This window comes from Nelumbo lutea, chromosome 3 (genome assembly GCF_056320005.1).
Source record: "Nelumbo lutea isolate HS-2025 chromosome 3, American lotus-T2T, whole genome shotgun sequence".
Classification (NCBI taxonomy): Eukaryota; Viridiplantae; Streptophyta; class Magnoliopsida; order Proteales; family Nelumbonaceae; genus Nelumbo; species Nelumbo lutea.
The window spans coordinates 80,862,654-80,885,079 of NC_142686.1; the positions used below are offsets into that span (position 1 = coordinate 80,862,654).

Consider the following 22,426-nt stretch of genomic DNA (forward strand, 5'->3'; position numbering starts at 1 on the left):
TTTTATCCATAAAAATCCATTATTACAAGGGGCATTTTTGTCCCTTTCAAGTGCTGACAACTTTTCCCCAAGGTGGGAAAATTATTTACCCACCTAGGAGATGGTATCACTTGAGTAATTGATACCCAAGAAAATAAACTTTCCTTGATCCCCACATAAATCCGAAAAAAAAAAACATGGGATTTTTTGTCAATGATAATCAAAATCCCATTGACTAACTTTCCCCCTCTCAAGAAAAAGATATTTCTACCATTTTCCATTGCAAAAATGGAATTTGCAAGATTCTTTCACATGCATGAAAGTCAAAATCATCCAACTACAACCTATGTGCTTATTTTTCTTATATATATATATATATATATATATATATATATATATATATATATATATATATATATATATATTTTTTTTTTTTTTTTTTTTTTTTTTTTTTTTTCAAACGGGCTAACCCATGTTGGACTATTTGATCGATAACCCAGTCGTCCTCCTGATTTGTAAACAATCCGGGTCTAACAAAACTGATTGCCAACACGGATCTCCAATCATGCCCGAGTTGGTTGACGGATGCTGCTAAGGATGCAAATTGCATATGGATTCCCCTATTGGGGTGGGTTTCGCATGTTCCTAATCGGGTTAGGAAATAGGATTGGTTCGGGTCATTGTATGTTATATCTTTAATTAGATTGCTATACCGTGATCCGTGAACCCTTCCAAGTGTTTCTTGTATAGATTTCAAGTATCTCATCCCGCTCTAATCCATTCATGGGCCGGGATAGGTTCGGGTTGATACGTGGTCAAGCCAGGTCGGGTTTTGATAGAGCACAACCATACATACTAACCCGATCGACAAGTTCACAATCCATAATCCGTTATCCGTCCCTACCCGCTGTTATCTCCTTGACGAAAACTTCACTATTTTTTCAAAACAAAAGAACACCGACCGAACTACGGATTAAGAAGCCAAGAACTATACATGAAGGCAGAATCTAGAAACTATAGCCAGTATTTAGCTCAGAAGAACAATCCTCCCCCAAAGTTGCATGATAACACATACAGCATGGCATCGACTTGTTTGCAAGGCAATCATGTCAACCGAGCTGCATCATTTTCATTTGATCCTTCATTACTAGAAGGTGAAGTTGCAGATACACCAACCTCACCAGGTCTCAACAGTCGAACAAATCCTAACGGTTCAACTTGCAACCCATCATCAGATGCAGGTGAGGAAACCGAGATCAGTAAGCAACAAACTAAGTTACTGTTTTGTGATTTTAGAGCTCAAATCAAAAGTCAGGCAGGCTTGAAAGTGTTTTGGCTTTAGACAATGCACAAACAACACACACACACACTTCTCTGTCGTCTGTATCAAATCTTACTCTAACAATGAAAAGTTTGGTTCATTAACAGATCAAATCATGGATCTCCTTACTCATCGACAAGTGCTGAAGGAACTGAATCATTTCCGGCTCCTGTACAAAGCTGCTCTAAGAGGTGATTGGGGAGCTGCTAATCTTTTCTTGCAAAGGAATCCCGACGCTGTGGCTGCTAAGATCAACGTCTCTTGGATGACTGCGCTAAGTGTCGCTGCTAGTGCCGGACACGCTCAATTCGTGCAGAAGCTAGTGGAGAAAATGTCTGTTAAACAACTGGAATCAAAGGATAGATTGGGTAGAACTGCTCTATTTTATGCTGCCATGGCCGACTGCACCCAATCTGCCAAGGCGATGGTAACAAAGAACCCTAATTTGACGCAGATAAGGAATGATGAAAACGCGACACCCCTTCTGTGTGCCTTAACATATGGCAGCACAAAGATGGTAAGGTATCTCTACTCCGTTACCAGAGATGCAGATCCCAGTCCTTTTCGAGGTGGAAATGGTGTTCGATTATTAGTTTTCATGATCGCCTCTGGTTTCTACGGTGAGTGGCGACCTAAAGCTGAAGATATCATCAGTATCAGCTATCGTTCAATTACCGATCTATTTCTCTTTCTCTTCACAGATACTGCACTTGATCTAGTCCAGCGCTACCCTCAGCTAGCTACTGCTCGTGATGATAAATCTGGTTACACTGCTCTCTTGGCGTTATCTCAAAGACCTTCAGCATTTCCAAGTAGAAGTCGCTATGGATTTCTAGAACGATTGATCTATTCATGTTAGTTTTCCCACCACTCCTTTCTCTTTTCTCTGTTAAGCACTTCCGACATCTCTCTTCTTCTCTTCATTAGAAGTTAGAGAAAGAATTCAGATATATTCTGACTGCCTTTTATGTCTATAAGTGATCAGCGTGGAACAATCCGGCAGCCCTCGACAGACGATCAACGGAGATGTTGAGAATCCACCGGAATCTGGAACCCTTACGCAAGTGCCTGATCGGCTTTGCTCTCTCCTGAACGCTCAAATCAATAAAGGTCTGCAATTCTATCAAGTCAACGAGTTATGTTTTGACAAAAAAAAATTAACTGCAGCTGAATTTCTTATTCCCTTTTGACTCCGAATCCGGAATCCACTATAGAGACGGAAGGATACTAGGCCAATCACGATATTCCACGTCAGCGGGTTGTCGTTGACGTGCATGTGTATATCACGGACCCCACATGTACGGAATTAATGTGGCCTATCGTGAATTTGTGATTGCCACAATCTTACCATCCCCTCTTTAATGTATTCGGTTCCTATCGAACATGATGTTTTAGGTAATAAGTTCATGCCAGGGTGACAGTACACTTGAGCTCAAAATTGATGTCAATTTAAGGGGATATTGGTGTATAGTGAGGGGGGTTTTTGACATTTAAAATATTTATAATTTTGCAGTAAAATTCAAAAATTTGCATTGGGCCGTACTTTTTCGTAATATCAATGGAAAAACAAAAATTATCATAAGAGATGAGAGAAAGGGTACCAAGATTTTCTTTAATTGTTTTTATTTTATTGATTTTTTGTGCTTTTTAAGTTCAATGGATATTTCAATATTCACATATTTGGGAAATTAGATTTTTATATATATTTAAAGCATGACATAATCTTTTTTTCTGTTAACATCTCCATGTCAAAGCTAAGGGAAGGGGTTAGTTGTATAATTTATGTGAAACTAGTTAATTAACATGTGATATGTACACATGTAAGTGATATATGATATATGGTACCGGTATTTAGATTTAACTTTTATGATCCACACAAAAATTAAGTAAATCATTTTTTTTTTCAGGCTCAGTTTGGAATGAGTACAAATACAAATATGTAGAGTGTAAAATCTTGTATTGTTTTTATTATTGTGTATGTATTTCAGTATTTGTGTTGTACATATATGTATTTGGGCTCAAGTTGAACAAATTAGGGTTGACTTTGGTTTAAAGCCTTAGGTCCAATGCATAGAGTTGGGTCTACATTAAACTTAAATTTAGCCCAACCTACTTGACTTGCACCATAATGGTCCAATCGTTTGGGTAAATTAGTTAACCAATGATGTCATAATTAAATAATAAAAATTTTAAAAATAGATAGAAACACAAAAATTTTAAAAATACACAAAATTTATAGAAAATTTTGAGATATCTAAGATATTATAACCTTATGATACAAACAAAAATAAGAGTGATAAACAATAATTATTTTTAGAATTAATTATGTAAATGAAATAAAAAATTTAAAGTTGCCCAAAAATGATACTGTCTTTTTACAAGTCAAATAAGTCAGCACATGGTGTTATAATTATATAATAAAAACTCAAAAAATAAATGAAAATAAAAAATATATATATAGAAAGCACAGAAATCTGTTTATAGAATTTGTGCACATGTCTAATATCATATATTTATCATATTAAAAATAAATAAATATGATAAATAAGAAATATTTTTATTAACAATAAAAGTGAAATATAAAATCTAAATACATCAGCACACCTATTACTTATCCTTTTTAAATGGTTCTAATAAGGATATTGGAATTATTAATGCAATCTGAAATTACTATGTGTGCATACTTACTAATATATATAGAAGTTTTGCATAACCTTTCCATGCAATGCAATAATAAATATTAAAAAATATGATTAGATAATATATATGAAGTTGTATAGTATATATAGTAAGATATAAATATTATCTAAACTATACATAGTCCAGAAATATGTTTGTAATTGTACTAAATGGTATAACTATAGTATACTTGTTTATTCCTAAGGAGAAAACTCTAAAGAAACACCTTTCAGGGATTCCAACGTACCAAAGGAGGTCCCAAAAAAGTAGAATAGTTGTTTTTTATACTCAAAATTTTTAGCTTCTCAAAGAATAGAGTTAAGATTTAGGACTATAACCGGGTCGAGTTCGGATCAGGTTCAACTATATCTAAATCCGGAGTTATTATTGAAATCCCAAATCTAAAATATTGGATTCGCATTTCTTTTGTTATTAAAATAAAGAAAAATAAATATTAACTCGCATTGTTATTAAACGAATATTGCAGGTTTTTTGTTTTATAAAAAAAAATATTGTAGGTTTTAACGAGTCCGTATAGGTGTCAATTGGACTGGTTGGACTGGATTTGATGCAAGTCGATCCAGTCCAATGTGAGTCCACTTACAAATCCAATCCATTAAAATGTAAATGGACCGGATTGAATCTAATCCAAACCAAATGAAAATATAAAAAATTATATAAAAAACAAAATATATAAAAAATTACAAAAATATATTAAAATGAAGAAAATCCGAAAATTACAAAAATATACCATCTTGGCATTGAAAACACACTTTTGTAAAAGTGATTTCATAAAAGCATTTTTAAAAGTATTTTGTACTTTTATAAAAGTACTTTTGTAAAACTGCTTTTGCAAAAGTGCTTTCGTAAAACTTCTTTCATAAAAGTGCTTTCGTAAAAGTTCTTATATACAGTACTTTCATAAAAGTGCTTTCGTAAAAGTTATTTCATAAAAGTGCTTTTCGGTAAAGTGCTTATATAGAAGTACTATAAAAATGCTTTCGTAAGTGTTTTATAAAAGTACTTCTATAAAAGTGCTTTCATAAAAGTACTTCCATAAAATGCTTTTATAAAAGTACTTCTGTAAAAGTTGCTTTATAAAAGTGATTTCATAAAAGTGCTTTTGTATAAAAGTACTTTTATAAAAATGTTTTTGTAAAAATATTTTTCATAAAATTACTTTTATAAAAGTGCTTTTGTAAAAGTGTTTTTATAAAAATGCCTTCGTAAAAGTACTTCCATAAAAGTATATCGACTTCAATTTTGATTGATTTCAAATTAGACAAGGGCTTGGCCTCATGATCGGATTATTAAAATTTGGTTTCGGTCCAATTTAGACCAATAAGAGCATGGACCAATTTATTTTGGATTGGCCCAATCCAAAAAATATAATGGACCGTCTAAATCCAATTTGGTAAGGTTTGGATCAGATAAGATCCAATCCAAAACTGGTCGATTGACACCCCTACAAGTCCGGATCTATTCCTCACAGAACACGCCTCACACCAACTTCACGACATGTCCTTACCAGTTACCACACAAGGAGAAAGCAGGATCTACTCCTCACAAATGGGCGCCCCAATGATACATCCATTGTGCGGTGGAAACATCTCCCATGAATAATAACTAATAAGTACATGAGATGTTTCCAATACATGATAGGATGTGCGTGTGAATAGCAGATCCGGTCTCAACATGGAGAGCATATCCCGTAATTGTAATTACTATTCATGTTTCTAATACAAGGTGAGAAGTGAATGAGGTCGATGTTAGGCGGGTTCAGTGAGGAACAGATCCCAAATCGGCTTTAACATCCAAATACGAGTAATCGGATCGGTTGTCAAATCGGGCAACGGATTCTCCGAGTCCAATCCGTTGACAAATGACAGGCCTACTCAGATTTACCGCCACCCTAGTTTAGTTTCATTGATTACATAAAGTACAGTACAGTTCTTCTATGTGATGAGATACGAAACCGTTACTCCATCTCCTTTTTGCTTTTTCTTTTCTCTCGTGGCACTGGCAGGACTCCTCCGATGTTTGAATGCTGTATTTTGGAGTTTGGCTGAACTAGGTAGCTCCTGTTGCCTATGTTACTCCGAGTAAATCATGTTCAGTCAAATTGATTCTTTCTTTTTCACTTGTGAGATTTCAGTCAAATTGATTCTTTCTTTTTCACTTGTGAGATTTGTGTAGTTCCCATGGTCAAGCAAGTGCGCGACATGAAATTGACGCAAATCCAATCTGTCAAACTAGTAAATCGCATTTGTGAACAACTTTCATCCATGGAAACTGATGAGATGCTAGAGTGCTTCCTCAATCCCGCCGTTTTGAACATAGCCGCAGAGCATGGAAACACTGAGGTCGTCATTCAGTGCTGTGAGTATTTTCCTGATCTTTTATGGCTGACAATGAAGGGAAGAAGTATATTTCATGTTGCAGTTGAGCATCGCCAAGATAAAATTTTCAGTCTTGTATATGGTATGAGTGCACGTAGAAGGCTCTTGACTTCTTTGAGAGTTGATGATTCCAATACCATGTTGCATATGGTGGCAAAGTTGGCTCCTTCCCCACAACTTAATGTAGCTTCTGGTGCAGCTCTGCAAATGCAGCGAGAACTTCAATGGTTCAAGGCAATTCTTCTTACCCATTGGTCCATGGTTTTAATTAATAATATTTCGATTTGGTGAACGGCTCTGATAGATTATGATAGATCTTACCTCGATGCTTCTACTGTTGTAGGTACTGTAATTGCTATTATCTTACCATCATCTGGTTTTTGTGAATAATTAAAACTAGAGAAACACATGAACATGGAAGACAAGATTCAATGTGGTTTGGCAATGGCTTCTTATGTTCATGGATGAACCCCTAAGGGATTTGACTAAGTTCATCACAAACCCTAATTCAACCCCTATTAATTCTGTTTAACCATTGTGAAATTATGATTAATTATTTAAATCATTTCTTACTACTTCAATTATTCAAGTCCTTTTTTTTTTCTCCTAGCCCTTCTAGCCCCTTCAAGTTGCAACAGATTGCTTCTACTTATGGGTGTTGTAGATGGCCTTAGAATACAAGATATCTACACATCAAATCTAACTGGACCATTGATGAGCCCCACTTCAAACAAAAAAAGAAAAAAAAAGTTAGCATTTCTTTTAATTGCAAACCACATCCACATAAACAAGTTACAAACTCATAATCCTAGAAAATGGAGACTCTCCTGAATGGACCAAGCCTGATGACTTATTTTCTCTAACCTTTTCTGCGTAGGGGGTCGAGAAGATTGTGGACCCTTCCTTTCAAAATTTGAGAAATTCAGAAGGGAAAACGCCTCGAGCTTTATTTAGTGAACATCACAAGGAGTTGGCTGTAAAGGGAGAAAAATGGATGAAGGAAACAGCAACACCATGCATGATTGTGGCCACAATCATAGCCTCAGTGGTGTTTGGGGCAGCTTTTACTGTTCCAGGTGGAATTAATGGTGATTCAGGGATACCCATCTTTTTACAGTCCAACTATTTCATGGCTTTTGTGGTATCAGATGCGATGGCTCTTTTCTTCTCAACTACTTCAATAGTTATATTCCTATCAATCCTAACTTCAAGCTACAACGAAGAAGATTTTCTAATTGCTTTGCCTAGAAAGTTGATAATTGGTCTTGGAGCTCTCTTCATCTCTGTTGCAGCTATGGTAACAGCATTCAGTGCAGGCCTTTACATTGTACTTGGTCATCGAGTTAAATGGGTCATCTTTCCTATCACTCTACTTGCCTGTCTTCCATTATCTTCATTCGCATTATTACAGTTTCCTCTCTTTGTGGAAATTATACATTCCACATATGGGTCTCCCATATTCCAACAGAATGGTGAACCCAAGGTTTAATTGCTAGTCCTAGCCTCATATATATGGATTATATTTTCACTATTGTAGGATATATTTACCATAATATATAGTATATATTTCTCTATCTTTATTTGGAAATCAAAAACTTCTGAATTTCATTTCCATTTCTGCTCTTTGATAAGTAATTGAGAACGGTAGGAAGAATCATTATTTCCATTTTGCTCTCAACAGAGTATTATTAAGGCTTCAATTATGATGCTGTACACTTGAGAAATGACAATTTTACATAAAAAGGGCAAATAGCTGAAACTTTCCATGAAGTTTCTGCTTGTTGCTGAAACCTCCCCTAAATTTTGGTAATCGCTATCATCTCTCTTGAACTTTCTGACATAGTTGCAAGTAGATTTCTTCTAGTAAAATTTTCTAAAAAGAGTTAAAATACCTATACAGTTATTTTGACAAAAATATTTATTTTCTAAATTTTCTCCTTCATATGAATCACTACTTCAAATCCTTGCAATCACTTTTCTGAAATTGATTTGTTTTTCAAATTTATCCTTCATTTCATTCACTCAAAGGTAAAACTGCAACTTTAAATTCTCTTTTTCTTGTTGTTCATAAAGTTTGTATTGTTTTTTTTTCGGTAAAAACCAGCTTCAATAGTAACTTTATGGTTATTTTGGACAATTTTTATGACTCTTGTTAAAGGATTCTAACAAAGGGGGTCTATTTACAACTGTATCAGAAAGTTCAGGGGAGGTGATTGCAATTACTAAACTTCAGGAGAGGTTTTAGCAATGATCAAAAACTTCAGGAGAGGTTTCAGTATGGCAGCAAATATATAACTACATGGCACCCCCATGCTGTTCCAAGTTGTGCATTTCATTCAAGGATGTTACACTTACCATTACCTGATGCTATTTTAGTCAGTAGCAGGACCTTCTGTCAGCATAGGTATTTATGGCTCTAATATGAAACATCCACTTAATTGAGGATCCTTTAAATTGACTATGGGGTGAAGCAATATGATTGATTTTGTTTTTCAAAACAAAAACAATTGCCACATGAGAAAAAAAAATCAACATATTTTTGCTGATGTGGCAGTTTTTGTTTTCAAAAACAAAACCATACACTTTGCAAATACTATCTAATCAAATGCGAAGTCCACCCACGTCAACCTTGTGTCCAATCCCTACAAGTCTAATCCAAAGTCAATACTAGCTATACCTAGTACGGGTGTCAATTGGACTGGGTTTCGTAAAAGCACTTCTATGAAAGTATTTTTATGAAAGCACTTTAATAAAAGAATTTTTATGAGAAGTACTTTTATGAAAATACATTTATGAAATTCAACTAGGAACAGTTTTATAAGTGGTATTTTAAAAATTAATTAGAGATAATTTTGGAAGAAAAATTTGAATAAGTACTTATTATATAAGCACTGAAAAAACTGAAAATTTGAGCTTGAAAAATAAACCCTTCCTTTTAAAATAAACACATCTGATTTCATACTGTGAAAGCTTTGCCAACCTTGATGTAAAGCTGAAAAACAGACACACCATTTTAGTAGGATGGAGATCCTCACAAGATAAACTTCAATGCTTTCACCAAACCCAGAGAAGGGGGCTTCCACAGGTTTGGGTAAGCACATCAAAACCCCGTCAAATAGTACCAACAATTGATGCCATGGGTAGCCAAGAATGCAACTTAGAAGGTGAACCAACATAGAACTTTGCAACTTCCTCCACGTTGTGGGAGTCCAAAATTATTATTGACTGTCTCAGTAAGAGAATCATATAAACCATGCTTCTACAACACCCAACGTTAAAGATACAGAGGACCATACAACAATACAACCTGGTGGAAAAATTCACCTAATCTAATCCATAACTTATATTAGCTTCACCTTATCTCCAAATTCTTCAAAATGGGAGCTTTTCTGTAATTTTCCTGTGTGCTTTTTCCTAAGTTTGTTATAAGAAAAATAGGAAAAGGAACCTTTTCTTTTCTTATTTTTATTGTGGTTCATGGCACTTGTTGTACACAATGATGATTTTGTTTAGCATCATTTTTCTGGGTAAAAGAATTAAATACTATAGTTCTACTATGAGAATTGACGATGGTAGATTTGGCCCTCCATTGACATCATGACATGTAGCATCTCAAAACAATTGAACTACACCCCGGTACCACGAGGAAGATGATTTGTCTTAGACAAAATGATAGAAACCCAGCTGCCAACCTATTGGAAACCCATCTGGCAACCTACCTCCACCGACCTGATGGAGTTCCAATTGGCGACCTCATACACAACTTGGGCACCTTGACAAGGCGGCTAGGAGCACCTCATCCAGAGCTGACTTGTGGTACCTCATCATTACTGGTCCAAGGGACCTCGACGCAAGGAGCGACCTCCCTCGAGGACTTGTGGACTCGACTGAGGTTTAGGTGGCGATCCACGAAATGTGCTCGCCAACCACATCTGTGTGTGCATCCCGTCACTCTCGAGTCCTCCGAAAGTCATCTCCCGCATTGAATGTTTCAGAGGAAACATGATAAGGCACAAATCCTAGTCTACTTGCGCCACTACCTCCAAGGACTTTAGACTGGCCAGCCACATCTTCCCGAAGATCTCAAACGTGGTGCGTGAAGCCTACGCAAAACAACGCCTATATAAAGATCTTATTTCCAACCTCAGAAGATACGTGCAACTTAACTCTTGCGGCTCTCTAGCTCTCTAGCATTTTATCTCTCTCCAAAATCTCCACATCATTGACTTAAGTATCGAAGTGCCCACCTCGGGTAAAGAAACATGAGTACTCTAACACTTTCTGTTTGTAGGTTGACCCAGCAAACTATCCGGCTCGGCATCTGTGCCACCTTCCAATAGGGAACTCGCCAACTCGACATTCGAACTATCCTCCAGCAGGGAGTTCCAAGATTGTGCATCATTAATTGGTGTCGTCTATTGAATATGCTACACAAAAGCTAAGTTGTCACTCATGTTCTAAGCCTCAAGTAATGGCATTCTCAAGCAACAACAACAACACATGGATCAAAGGAACCCCTGCAGGGGGGAAGAATCAGAATGATCAGCCCGAACATGTCCTAGTAGTCTCGCCCGAATAGAATCTCTCCCAGCCCTAATTGTGAGGCCACCCCCACAAGTCAAGCCCTCTATGGTTCCCGCAAGAGTTGACAACCAACAAGCTGTGAGGCCACCCCCATAGGTCGAGCCCTCCATGGTTCCCACAAAAGTTGACGGCCAATAGACTGTGGAGCTGCCCTCGTAGGTCAAGCCCTCCATCGTTCCAATGGGAGTTGATGACCAACAAACTAGGGAGCCACCCTACTAACCTCAACTCATTTTAAATTTGCACTTAAAATCCAGGTTCTCAACTCATTTTTAACTTACACTCAACGGTAATCAGCCCGGATGAGCCTTGTCAACTCTATTTGCAAGGTGCCTCTATAGGTCGAGCCCTTCATGGTTCCCATGAGAATTGGTGACCAACGGACTCTGCGGTTGCCCTTGCAGGTCGAGCCTTTCAAGGCTCTTGTGCAAGTTGGTGACCTACAGTTAGTAGAGTTGGCCCCTGCAAGTTGAGCTCTTTGCGGCTTATCATAGGAGAAACGACCAGCGTTTTAGAGGGCTAACGTAGTGTAGCAATGGCACTAATCCACCATTCAAGTGCCAATAGTGATGCACGTATCAACAATGCTATCACAAGGGGGGCAAGAACTATACAACCAGCCCAAGCAAGTTTCAAAAGTTTGGCCCAAATTGCCTCCCAACCCAACTGCAAAGCTTCACTACTAATCGAGCCCTTCATGGCTTCCGTGAGAGTTGGCAACTAGTTGAATGTGGAATCGGCCTCACAAGTTGAACTTTTCATGATTCCTGTGAGAGTAGGTGACCCGCAGACAGTAGAGCCACCCCCTCAAGGTGAGCCCCCCATGGCTTCAGTAGGAGTGGGTAGCCAACAGTTCCAGGAGTAGGTGCAGTACATGTGCGGCATTGACCCGCGAACATAGACCTAGGAGAATCAATCCCATGTGATGTCATAAATGAATCTATGTTTAAAGATACTACAGAATGACCATCTACTTTGGCAACCTAGTCAAATCAAATTCTAAGGGAAAGCCAAACTACTTTTAATTAAGGCCCCTATGCCAACCTTGAGATACATCGGTAGCTCGAAAGCTCAACGCTGTTTTGATTTTAAGGAGAAGCCACCCCACTTTTTAGCTAAGGTCCCTCAAGCCAATCTCGAAACACATCAGCAACAGGTAGACCGATCTAAGTAGGTCGGCCCACCATCTATCTAGCTCGGTTGGGTTTTGACTGCTACTACTACACTTAAACTGATCTCAAAGGACATCGGCATATCACCGCCAACCTGATAAAAAAAAGGAAAGAAAAATGGAGGAAATGAAGACTAGTTCACTTTCAGCACCACGACAAAACAGCGAAGTCCTGCATAAGGCTACATTCAACCTTTAGACTCTTCTGACCTAGGGAGCAAATTGGACCAACGCCTACGAGTTCATCAAGCCAGTCATTTCGAACTAAAAATTTACAACGAGCTACTCCCTTCACCAAACCAACCTCATCCCAGGAGTGGAGAGCAATTGATGAGGGCAGATTTGTCCCTCCTCTGACATCATGACACATGGCATCTCAGAACAGCTAGACGACACCCCGACACCACAAGGGCAATGACTTGTCTTAGCCAAAATGATGGAAACCCAACTACTGACCTACTAGAAACCCAGCTGGCAACCTACCTCCACTGACCTGATGGAGTCTTAGGCTCCCAGCTGGCGAACTTGGGCACCTCGACAGGGCGGCTAGGAGCACCTCATCCAGGGCTGACCTGTGGTACCTCCTCAACATTACCTATCAAAGGGACATCAACGCAAGAGCGACCTCCCTCGAGGACTTGTTGACTCGACTAAGGTCCAAGTGGCGACCCACGAGACATGCTTGCCAACCTCCTTCGTGTGTGCATTTCGTCACTCTTGGGTCTTTTGGAAGTTAGTTCCTGCATCGAATGTTTTGGATGAAACCGGATATGGCACAAAGCCTGGTCTACATGTGCCACTACCTCCGAAGACTTCAGACCGACCAGCCACGTCTTCCTAGAGATCTCAGATACGGTGTGTGAATCCTATGCCAAACAACACCTATATAAAGGTCCTATTCCCAACCTTAAAAGGTATGCACAACTTAACTCTCGTAGCATTTCAGCTTATTCTAATTCATGTTTAAACCAAACAAGCTATAGGACTAAACCATTCTGATTCTGATTCCAAGGGTTCAATTCCAATCCCGAAAGTAAACCAAACAGACCTTAAATATTAATAGGTATAGACTATAAATAAAGAGCTCTGGCCTAAAGCTGTTTCAAGTCACACTATCTGAATCTAGTTTTGCGGAACAAGTTTTTATATCATACGATTACATTTTTATGTTAATTACAGAATACTGTGGATTTCACTTCACATGAATTCATGAAAACATCAGAAAGCAATGCATGATATACATGATTTCATTGCATGTAGAAATTTGGCTTTGGGTGGGTTTGGTTGCGCTTTTTATTGGCCCATGGTCTACCCAAAGCCAACCCATCCTAAAAAATGCGCCCTATTTCAGACTGAACCAAGTTGGGTTAAGCCAGCCCGACCCATGTCCCAACCCCTAGATATGCTGATCCAATCAGAAAAGGACAAGAGTTGTAGTTTTGGCAGGTGGAAGGGTCAGCTCAAGAATAACCCCAATTGGCTGTTCTATTAGGACAACGCCAATCCATCCCCAGTCCTCAAGAAAGCACAAAATGACAACTCGTCAGTTTCCTGCCATCCAGAGGAAAAATTGCCTTCTTAATTCTTGCAACAAAGTGCCAAAGACAAATTTCCAAAGCTTACTCTTTTTAATATTGTGATTAGCATTCGTCCAAGACTTACCTAAGACGAAACCACACGTTCAATGAAACAAAATTTAGTCGTGAACCAGAGTAGGTAGCCCACAAGAAAGATTATTGCATTACCGTGGTATTCGCTGGAACCGGACCAAAAAAGAACTGGACTTATGTATATATATAAAAAGACGGCTTTTATATCAGCTACGAATCTGACAGAATCCTGCAAGAGGCAAGACATGGACGGTGGGGATGTCTCTGGATTCCAATCTGACGACCCAACAACAGTGTATAGGAATATTCTCCCTTGAAATATCACACGTCCACGTGTGATTCCATATAAAGTTACTACCCGTGATAGATCAAAGGTTTGCAATTGGACGGTTAAAAAATTGCCAAGTTGCTCAATCACAATCATCGGTTTACAGTTGAGTCCATGGTCAATACAAGACAAACAACGTCACAAGCGGACGCCAGAAAATGGAGTGGATTTCCTAAACGGGTCGCCTCCACTCGAGTCTTCTTCCTCCAGAGGGCTCGTCTACGCTAGCGAAACGGTTCCTGCCGGATGGCCCACATCTTTTGTCCAATAAAACCCTGCCATGTGCAAAACAACCTCTATTTTTGTTGTTGGAGTGCGACAAAGTTTCAGGCTTTCATTTCAATAACCAAGCCACGTGGCACGACGATTTTTTGTCCTTATTTAGAAGATAAAAGCTATTTGAAATTCAATGGCTATTATTATTCAATAATCAATAGGCATGGTGGCACAGATGACAATGGAAATCGTCGGCCTGATGCGTGGGTCCCGTCGTAGGTAGCTGACGTGGTGTTTCTTGATGGCCAGTGGTACTAGGAAATTGTAGACGATTTGAACTCTGGGATCAGGATTTGCCACGTTTATACTAGCACACAATCGTCCAGAGAAGGGATATGCACCAACACCAACACGACCACCCACAGCACACAAAAGCACATCTGATCGTCACAAGATCCTGGAGAGAGTCGTTGCTAAGGAATCGTAACAGTCCTTTGAACTAAGAACTGCCTCTCTCTCTCTCTCTCCATAAAATACCAGCCAATTTTGAATTTTTTGTGTGAGATAATCGAAGTTAAGACCAGACTTCACCACCCCATCTAATTATTCGGCTGATGTAGCTCTGAGAGAGAGAGAGAAAGAGACGTATCTTATTTTCAATTTTCTCGATTTTTTAATTTTCCTGGATTGGTTTGATAATTAACTAATGCTCTCGAACACACGAATACGTATGTGGATGAGAAGACCCATTGGCATGATAGGATGCGGAATCAAATGCACACCTTGAAAAACTGATCCACAAAGCTGTAAATTTCCCTCCATGATCTCAACCCCTTTGTCTTCTTGTGCTGTTTTTTTATTTTACCCATTACGTTTGTTTGCATTATTTTAATTCCTCTCTTCGTTCTCACTTCAATATTATCTATACCTCTTCTCTTCGTTTCTTTCATGCATTTTCCTGCTTAGTCGAAGAAGCCAAGGTCAGCTCTGCTCCTCTCTACTGTTTGAACTGTTGTGATTCCAGCTTGTTTGTTAAGTAGGTGTTTGATTATCAGAAACTTTCCATTTCAGATTGTCTATTGTGTTTTCTGTATATGGGTCTTGTGGAAATTTGATAAATCCTGAGTGCTTGAGTTTATATTTTCTTGTATGGAGTAGGGACGTGACTTTTTCGCTTGATTTCGACCTCAGCTGTGTACTCCCGTTATTGGGTACTTACATGGATCAGACTACATACTGTCAGTTGTGTTTTTATCAAGTGGGGTTTATATGGGATTTAGCTTGCCGCTTCTTTCAGGAACTATGATTTAAATAGAATTTGATTATCAGGTTCTGTTTTTTTTTTTTTTTTTTTTTTCTTATTCTTTTTGCTCCGGGAATTTGATTGCAAGCTGTTTAGTGGTGATATTTGCAAGTTACTAGGATTTTCCTTGAAATTCAGTCTTACTCTTTCACTGGGATCATGAATTTGAGCTGTTTTATTTTTTTGGTTGGTACTGGCAAGGTTTGAATGTTAACAAAACTTTCTCTAGGACTAGCGTTTCAGTGTTTCAAGGAACTCCTTTTATAATGTGACCTCTGATTCAGTATTCCTATTTTCTTGCTGGGAATGTGAAGATCTTCTGTATAGAATAGTATGCGGTTTTTTGTGTCTTTTTTAGTGTGAGTCAGTCTTAAGCTCCTTTGCTTTTTCTGCAAGCTGCCTTTTAAGTAACCTGTGGCCCAGCATCCTTTATCAATAGATTCTAATAAAAGGTTTTACAATCAAGTCTGTTTAATCTTCCGAGATTCAGATGAATTTGTCCATCTACCTATCTTTACTCTCTAAATTTGTCTTACAGTGACTGATCTTAGTATTTTTCTACATGTTATGTTGGAAAATAAAAAACTGGGGTTAAACTAAATTTGATTTGAATCACAAACAAATAAAACTCCAACATGTTACATTCTCTTTGGTTTTACTTGAGTTTTTGAATGATATATTTTTTTAGGGATTTTATTTTCTGTTTTAGCTATTTCTTACTTATCTCGGTGGATTCCTGTCTCTTTGGTTACCCAGATTTTGATGTGACTGTATACTTTAGTTTCAAATAATGAATGACTAACTTTAATACTATCTATATATCATCTTATTGCCTGTAAAAAATTTATTTTCTTTTCCTGTTTCTGTTTCTTTGGGCTCAAGAACTAATTCTTTACATGATAGTAAACCAGAATTTAGTTGCAATCAGTTTTTGTAGGTTTGTGCAAAAAATATACTTTTATTGAATCTCTCTTATATTGATTTTGGGTGGTTCAAGGGAGAAAAATTCTTCATTTGTAAAGATGGAGATAACCAATGTTATGGAATATGAGGCCATTGCAAAGCAGAAACTGCCAAAGATGGTGTATGACTACTATGCATCAGGTGCAGAGGACCAATGGACTCTTCAGGAAAACAGAAATGCATTCTCAAGGATTCTGTAAGCTTACTTTATTAGTTTATTCCTTTATGGTCATCAAGAATCCAACTTTGGCAATTGGTTACATTCCCAAAATCCTAGTGTTTGCGAATTCCTCTATGCTCAAAGCACTTCTTGTGGAAAAGCCAAAAAAGAGATTTTCAGTTTCTTATTTTGATTGTATGCTTACTTGCTTTCTTCTGACAGGTCCCATTTGTTCTATACTTTTGAACCAAGATTTTCTCTTCCAATGAGCTTTCCCTTTAAGCAAATTTGTGTAGTTTTTTCTTTTAGTGTGAAAATGTGGTGGAGTTCATGTTGGTGATTCTACTAATATCCCTGTTTGTTTGTACAAATAGGTTTCGTCCTCGTATTCTTATCGATGTAAGCAAGATAGAGATGAACACCACTGTCTTGGGATTCAAGATATCAATGCCCATCATGATTGCTCCCACTGCCATGCAAAAAATGGCTCACCCTGAGGGTAATCCCCTGTTTCTGTACACATGCCCGTTTTTCATGCTTGAGTAAAACTCAGAAATATCTAATATAAACAAAATTTGAAACTTATTCATGTACTTGAATGATACTATTTTAGGGTTATTTGAGTCATATCAAGTCATTACAGGGTATTTTTTTAATGCATTGTTCAGTTCTGGAAATGTATTGTTGAACCATATCTTGGTAATCTTGAATGAGGTAATCTGAACAAGTTCACTCCAAACTTGGTTGACCACTTGATATTTAGTAAAGCAATGTTTTTGAATAATTTGTTTAATCCTATTCCTTTATGAAAAGGTGTTTTTTCTGTATTGAGTTTTAAGAAATTTGGGTTGCTCATGTGCACCATAATCAACTATCTAATTGAGTTGATACAGGAACTTTCCTTCTTACTAATTGAGCTTCTAGGTATATTTTCAGTTAGAAATTCTACTAGGCTTAACACATTTCAAACACCTGAACGATTCTAAACATTGGTCTATTAGCTCAATGGAGTTGGAGATTAATTAAGATATTTGTTTCTTTGGTTGTGTTTTTGTGCTCTAAGAGTCTAAGACTGACTACCTAGTCGTGGAAAACTTCTTTTTTAAGGAGTTTCAAGGACTGTAATTTTTCTAAAACTTATAAGCTAGTCAAGCTGCAAAGGAAGCTCTTCAAGTTATTAATTAAAATTTTAACCATAATTATTTCTCCTAAGAAAGAAGAGAAACATGTCTGACCCCAAAATATAATCTTTATGCAGGAGAGTATGCGACAGCAAGAGCAGCATCAGCCGCTGGCACTATCATGGTTTGCTTTCTCATCCTTTATGTTTCATTTCAATTTGTTAGTTAATTATGTTCTTACAAGCATCAACCCATTAACTCCAAATCAACATTTGTCTGAGTGCGGATTGTTCAAACTAAATAACAATAGCTTATGAGCAATGTAGGTAAAAGAATCCATCCTGTTGAAAATTTTATATGTTTGATTTGATTACTCATGTTCTCCTATATAGGATCCTGATGTGATTAGTGATGATAAGCTAAGCGAATATAAACAAAATTCCTTTCCACAACAAACCATTTGTTGTTCATAAGTAAATAAATATATATGTATATTTTATTATAATCTCCCTATACTTACACAGTTCTGAATTTATATGCAGAACAAACATTCTTTCTATTGGCTTCATGGATGTTACATAACTAGTATACATTTGTCACTCTGTTTATGCATGATTGTTATTCCAGACGTTGTCATCATGGGCTACTTCTAGCGTTGAAGAGGTTGCTTCAACAGGACCTGGCATTCGCTTTTTCCAGCTCTATGTAGGCTTCCTTATTTTCCTTTTGTTAATTATTTTTTGTTGATCTGGTTCTTTAAGTGCTTTTTCCATTTTTGGTTCTCAATCAGGTAAATGACTATCCTGAAAATTGTTCAGGTATACAAAGACAGGAATGTAGTTGCTCAGCTTGTGAGAAGAGCAGAAAGAGCTGGCTTCAAGGCAATTGCCCTCACTGTTGATACTCCACGATTGGGTCGCAGAGAAGCTGACATCAAGAACAGGTGGGTCTGAAATTTTGTTTGTTAAGACAATTACATGATTAGGTTGGGTTATTTATTAACTTTATAGAGTAAACTCAACCTACGAGAGTTTTGAGTCGTAAGGTTTTTGACAGTATGTATGCAGAAAAATCTTGTTATATATTTACTCTGCTGTTTCTTAAGAATCTGAATTCCTTTTAATTGACTGTTCTATAGATTTACTTTGCCACCATTCTTGACATTGAAGAATTTTGAGGGGTTGGACCTTGGAAAGATGAACGAGGTGAGCAACAAAAACTCTCATGGTTCATTATGGCCCTTAACTAATATTATCCTTCATGATTTTCTTTCTGGGGCCAAATACAGACAAATGATTCTGGACTTGCCTCATACGTTGCTGGACAAATTGACCGATCTCTAAGCTGGAAGGTATGTTAGTGAAACTTCAGTAATTGTGTTTTTCTTCAAATTCGAGAATATCATTATCATAGTTCAATAATGAAGAGATGGACACAACTATTCCTTGAATTATAAAAGTGTACTCTTCTGAAACTTTTATGATGGATTTTGACAGGATGTGAAGTGGCTTCAGACAATCACCAAATTGCCAATTCTAGTGAAGGGTGTACTCACTGCTGAGGATGGTGAGTAATAGATTTGAAAGTCCTCTCTTTTCTAATTTTATTGTGGACTCTCCAGCAATGCTTTATAAATAAACCCTCTTGTATGTTGACTATGCAGCACGGTTGGCCATACAAGCTGGAGCAGCAGGAATAATTGTCTCAAACCATGGAGCTCGTCAACTTGATTATGTCCCTGCTACTATCATGGCTTTAGAAGAGGTATAGTTCCTTAATTATACCTTTCATTTATTTGAGATTATATGACATGGTGTTGACATAAGAGATTCTGTTGAACTAACTTTAGGTTGTTAAAGCTGCACAAGGCCAAGTTCCTGTTTTCCTGGATGGTGGAGTCCGGCGTGGAACAGATGTTTTCAAGGCACTAGCCCTTGGAGCTTCTGGCATATTTGTAAGTAAATAATCCACAGGATCATGGTAGTGAAGCCCCATTTATTTTACTGTCTATATATTTAGCCAATCTGACCTTGGTCTCGATCTCAGATTGGAAGGCCTGTGGTATTCTCTTTGGCTTCTGAAGGTGAAGCTGGTGTTAGGAAGGTGCTCCAAATGCTTCGTGATGAATTTGAGATGACTATGACATTAAGTGGTTGCCGCTCACTCAAGGAGATAACCCGTGACCACATTGTGACTGAATGGGACCATCCTCGTCCTCTCCCTCCTCTGCCTTCAGCCAGGTTATAAACATTCTTGAATTTCAACAACAGGCCAACATAATCCTACAGTATGATTAAGGTTTATCTTTTCAAGAGCCTGATGTCATTGGGAGAGCTTATTTAAGATTTGAGAGTCCAGAAATAATTTAGAGAACCTAATCTTTTTTAATGATGATTAATCGTACTTCCATAAGTGGCCATAATAGCCTTTTTTCTGTATATTCTTTCTTTGAACCAGGATATTGTTTCAAAAGATACAGTATTCTAAACTCCCATGAAGGATACTTGTTATTCTTGGATAGTATGAAAGCGTGGGTTGATAGTTGATACCCACAAATTACAACAGCACTACCCAAAGGAATCTCAAAAGAGTACATAAAAATGGCATCCTGAAAACCTCTAGTACAGTACCTGGTGCGTGCCTAACGCCTTGTAAGAGTCTCAAAGGCCAGGGACTGAGAGCTGGTGCAATAAATAACTAGTACTTTTCAACCATTTGGTACTGGTGAGCCCTGTCATATTCATGGTTAATGGGACCATAGATTTGATAAACCCAAGTTTACATCTGTTTATGTTGTCAACTGGAATATGAGAATGGCATTAGCTGTAATGGCATTGCAGGAGCAAAGGCTCAATAGAAGCTTTGAGTTTGCATTACTGTAATCTTGTAAATACAATCACTTTGCCCCCTTTATATGTTGGCAATCATAACTTCTATCTATTACTGATAGAAAAACTCCCAAAGCCAATTATGCTGCTTCAGTTGTCGACATTTCAGTTGGCCTATTTGGGACATGAATGTTTTAGAGGTTCAATGTGAGGGAATCAGTTCAGACTCCAGAATCTCCTCCACAATAGAGTCAGTGTGCTGCACAAAACCTATTCCTTTGAGGTTTTTCCTGAATTTTAAGGGTTTTGAAAAATGAAACTGTAATAGACCATAGATGGTTTCATTGAAGAAATGATCAGTTCTCTCCTTTACTTGAAGGTGGATGAAAAGTGTCTCAGCATTGTTGCAGTTGTTTATGAAATTAGCAATCTGTTATTCGGAATTGCTCATTTTATCAAACTACTGAAACTTAAAAGCATTCTTAGAAGATGAATGTGGTGATGGCATGGCCATCTGATCCATTTATCAGAAGGTATCTCCTCTGAAATTTCATCTTTCAATCTGGTTCAGATTCAGTTGCTCACTTGCTCAAACATATTGGAATGCAATATGTTGGTTTAATCTGTGTTCCAAATCAGATTGAACCTGGGAACTGGACTGCTTGCATGGTCAGGGCATCCAAAGCAATTCAGCAGTTTGGGCAGTTGTACCTAGCGCTACCCCAAGCTGCCGTGGGACTCTTCGAACCAATTTGAATTTGATCATCACTGGAGAGTGAGGCAAAGAAGTTAGTTTTTTTCAAAGTGATTGGCATGATAAATCTTGGGGATTTCTTGCCATTATTGCAGTGGACTGATTGTCAATGTCTGGAGTAAGACATTGCATTCTTGGAGGTTTTGATGAATGAACCTCTACATCCACAGAAAAGAGTGAATGTTAAAGAATGAAAACCTATTCAGGAACCTCACCAACAGCTTAAGCTTTTAGGCTGCATGGTTCCTTGAGATGATAGCCTGTTTGACCAAATGTATTCTAGTGTTCCATTCTTGTTGCCCATTATAATTAATTAAATTTTAACATGAGGTATTGGTGGGCTTGTGTTTGTATACAGCTCCACACTTCAATCCCAATAGGCTTTCATGTGAGGGGCATGTTAGAGAATGAAAACCTATCTAGGAACCTCACCTAACAGCTTAAGCTTTTAGGTATGTGCAATCTGACACTATGGGTGTTTTAACATCTGCAGTAGGGCTAAAAGGAAAAAATAAGAGGATGGGGTCAATTTGGACATTTTATTTTAACTATTAGACTAATTGAGCTATGACTTACGCATTTGAAAATGTCAAAAAAATTGACATATTGAAATGCCAAATGAACAAACGAAGTAGAGGGTATTTCGATCATTACAGGGAACTAAAAGACAATTAGAAGAAAAGAAAGGAGAAAAACCTCTCAAATCATGTTTTCCCTCATTATGTATTGTTATCTTTTAAGTTATTCTATGACCCCATTAGAAAAAGTTCCTCACTATGCCGCTGCCTGTTTGGCTTTTGGTTTGAGATCATTTTGAGTCAAAACAGCCACAATACACTTTGCATGGAAATCCATGTGGGGAGGGGTATTTGGGTTTCAATATGGAGTTCACATCTGCACCCACAATGCCCCACAGCACATCCCCACCTTGTATTGGGAACATCTCCTAGTGATGTCTCATCATCTCCAGTACTTGTTATCGGGAGATGTTCCCAATACAAGGTGGGGAT

The 22,426-nt window shown here is 37.7% G+C and overlaps 2 protein-coding genes across 7 annotated transcripts; both read left to right on the plus strand.

Moving 5' to 3' along the window:
• The first annotated feature begins 897 nt into the window (after window positions 1–897).
• LOC148865959 (uncharacterized) lies at window positions 898–7,992 on the plus strand. 2 transcript variants are annotated; one of them, XM_088981434.1, is made up of 7 exons: window positions 898–1,220; window positions 1,408–1,920; window positions 2,002–2,154; window positions 2,279–2,410; window positions 6,006–6,053; window positions 6,176–6,612; window positions 7,256–7,992. In XM_088981434.1, the coding sequence occupies exons 1-7, from the start codon at window positions 974–976 to the stop codon at window positions 7,865–7,867; spliced, it is 2,142 nt and encodes a 713-aa protein (XP_088837560.1). In that variant the 5' UTR covers window positions 898–973; the 3' UTR covers window positions 7,868–7,992. The 2 variants fall into 2 exon arrangements, with proteins under 2 accessions (XP_088837560.1, XP_088837561.1); XM_088981435.1 differs by lacking the exon at window positions 6,006–6,053 and having other exon boundaries at window positions 900–1,220.
• Window positions 7,993–14,755: 6,763 nt separating this feature from the next.
• Window positions 14,756–20,398, plus strand: LOC148865960 (glycolate oxidase 1). 5 transcript variants are annotated; one of them, XM_088980905.1, is made up of 12 exons: window positions 14,756–15,093; window positions 16,588–16,749; window positions 17,088–17,212; window positions 17,972–18,018; window positions 18,462–18,539; window positions 18,653–18,777; window positions 18,973–19,039; window positions 19,123–19,185; window positions 19,331–19,400; window positions 19,498–19,598; window positions 19,684–19,788; window positions 19,881–20,398. In XM_088980905.1, exons 2-12 carry the CDS (start codon window positions 16,613–16,615, stop codon window positions 20,079–20,081), a joined length of 1,119 nt encoding a protein of 372 aa, XP_088837031.1. In that variant the 5' UTR covers window positions 14,756–15,093; window positions 16,588–16,612; the 3' UTR covers window positions 20,082–20,398. The 5 variants fall into 5 exon arrangements, with proteins under 5 accessions (XP_088837031.1, XP_088837029.1, XP_088837030.1 ...); XM_088980903.1 differs by having other exon boundaries at window positions 14,761–15,093; window positions 16,578–16,749; XM_088980904.1 differs by lacking the exon at window positions 14,756–15,093 and adding an exon at window positions 15,110–15,267.
• Window positions 20,399–22,426: the final 2,028 nt, after the last annotated feature.

What these genes read in the sequence shown, in the direction of transcription:
- LOC148865959 (XM_088981434.1), top strand. Translation starts at nt 974, where the DNA reads ATGAAGGCAGAATCTAGAAACTATAGCCAGTATTTAGCTCAGAAGAAC. An exon ending in AGAACGATTGATCTATTCAT is followed by an intron (nt 2,155 to 2,278) that starts GTTAGTTTTCCC and finishes TATGTCTATAAG; the next exon opens with TGATCAGCGTGGAACAATCC. An exon ending in GAGAACTTCAATGGTTCAAG is followed by an intron (nt 6,613 to 7,255) that starts GCAATTCTTCTT and finishes TTTTCTGCGTAG; the next exon opens with GGGGTCGAGAAGATTGTGGA.
- LOC148865960 (XM_088980905.1), top strand. Translation starts at nt 16,613, where the DNA reads ATGGAGATAACCAATGTTATGGAATATGAGGCCATTGCAAAGCAGAAA. An exon ending in GAAGCTGACATCAAGAACAG is followed by an intron (nt 18,778 to 18,972) that starts GTGGGTCTGAAA and finishes ACTGTTCTATAG; the next exon opens with ATTTACTTTGCCACCATTCT. An exon ending in TGTACTCACTGCTGAGGATG is followed by an intron (nt 19,401 to 19,497) that starts GTGAGTAATAGA and finishes TTGACTATGCAG; the next exon opens with CACGGTTGGCCATACAAGCT.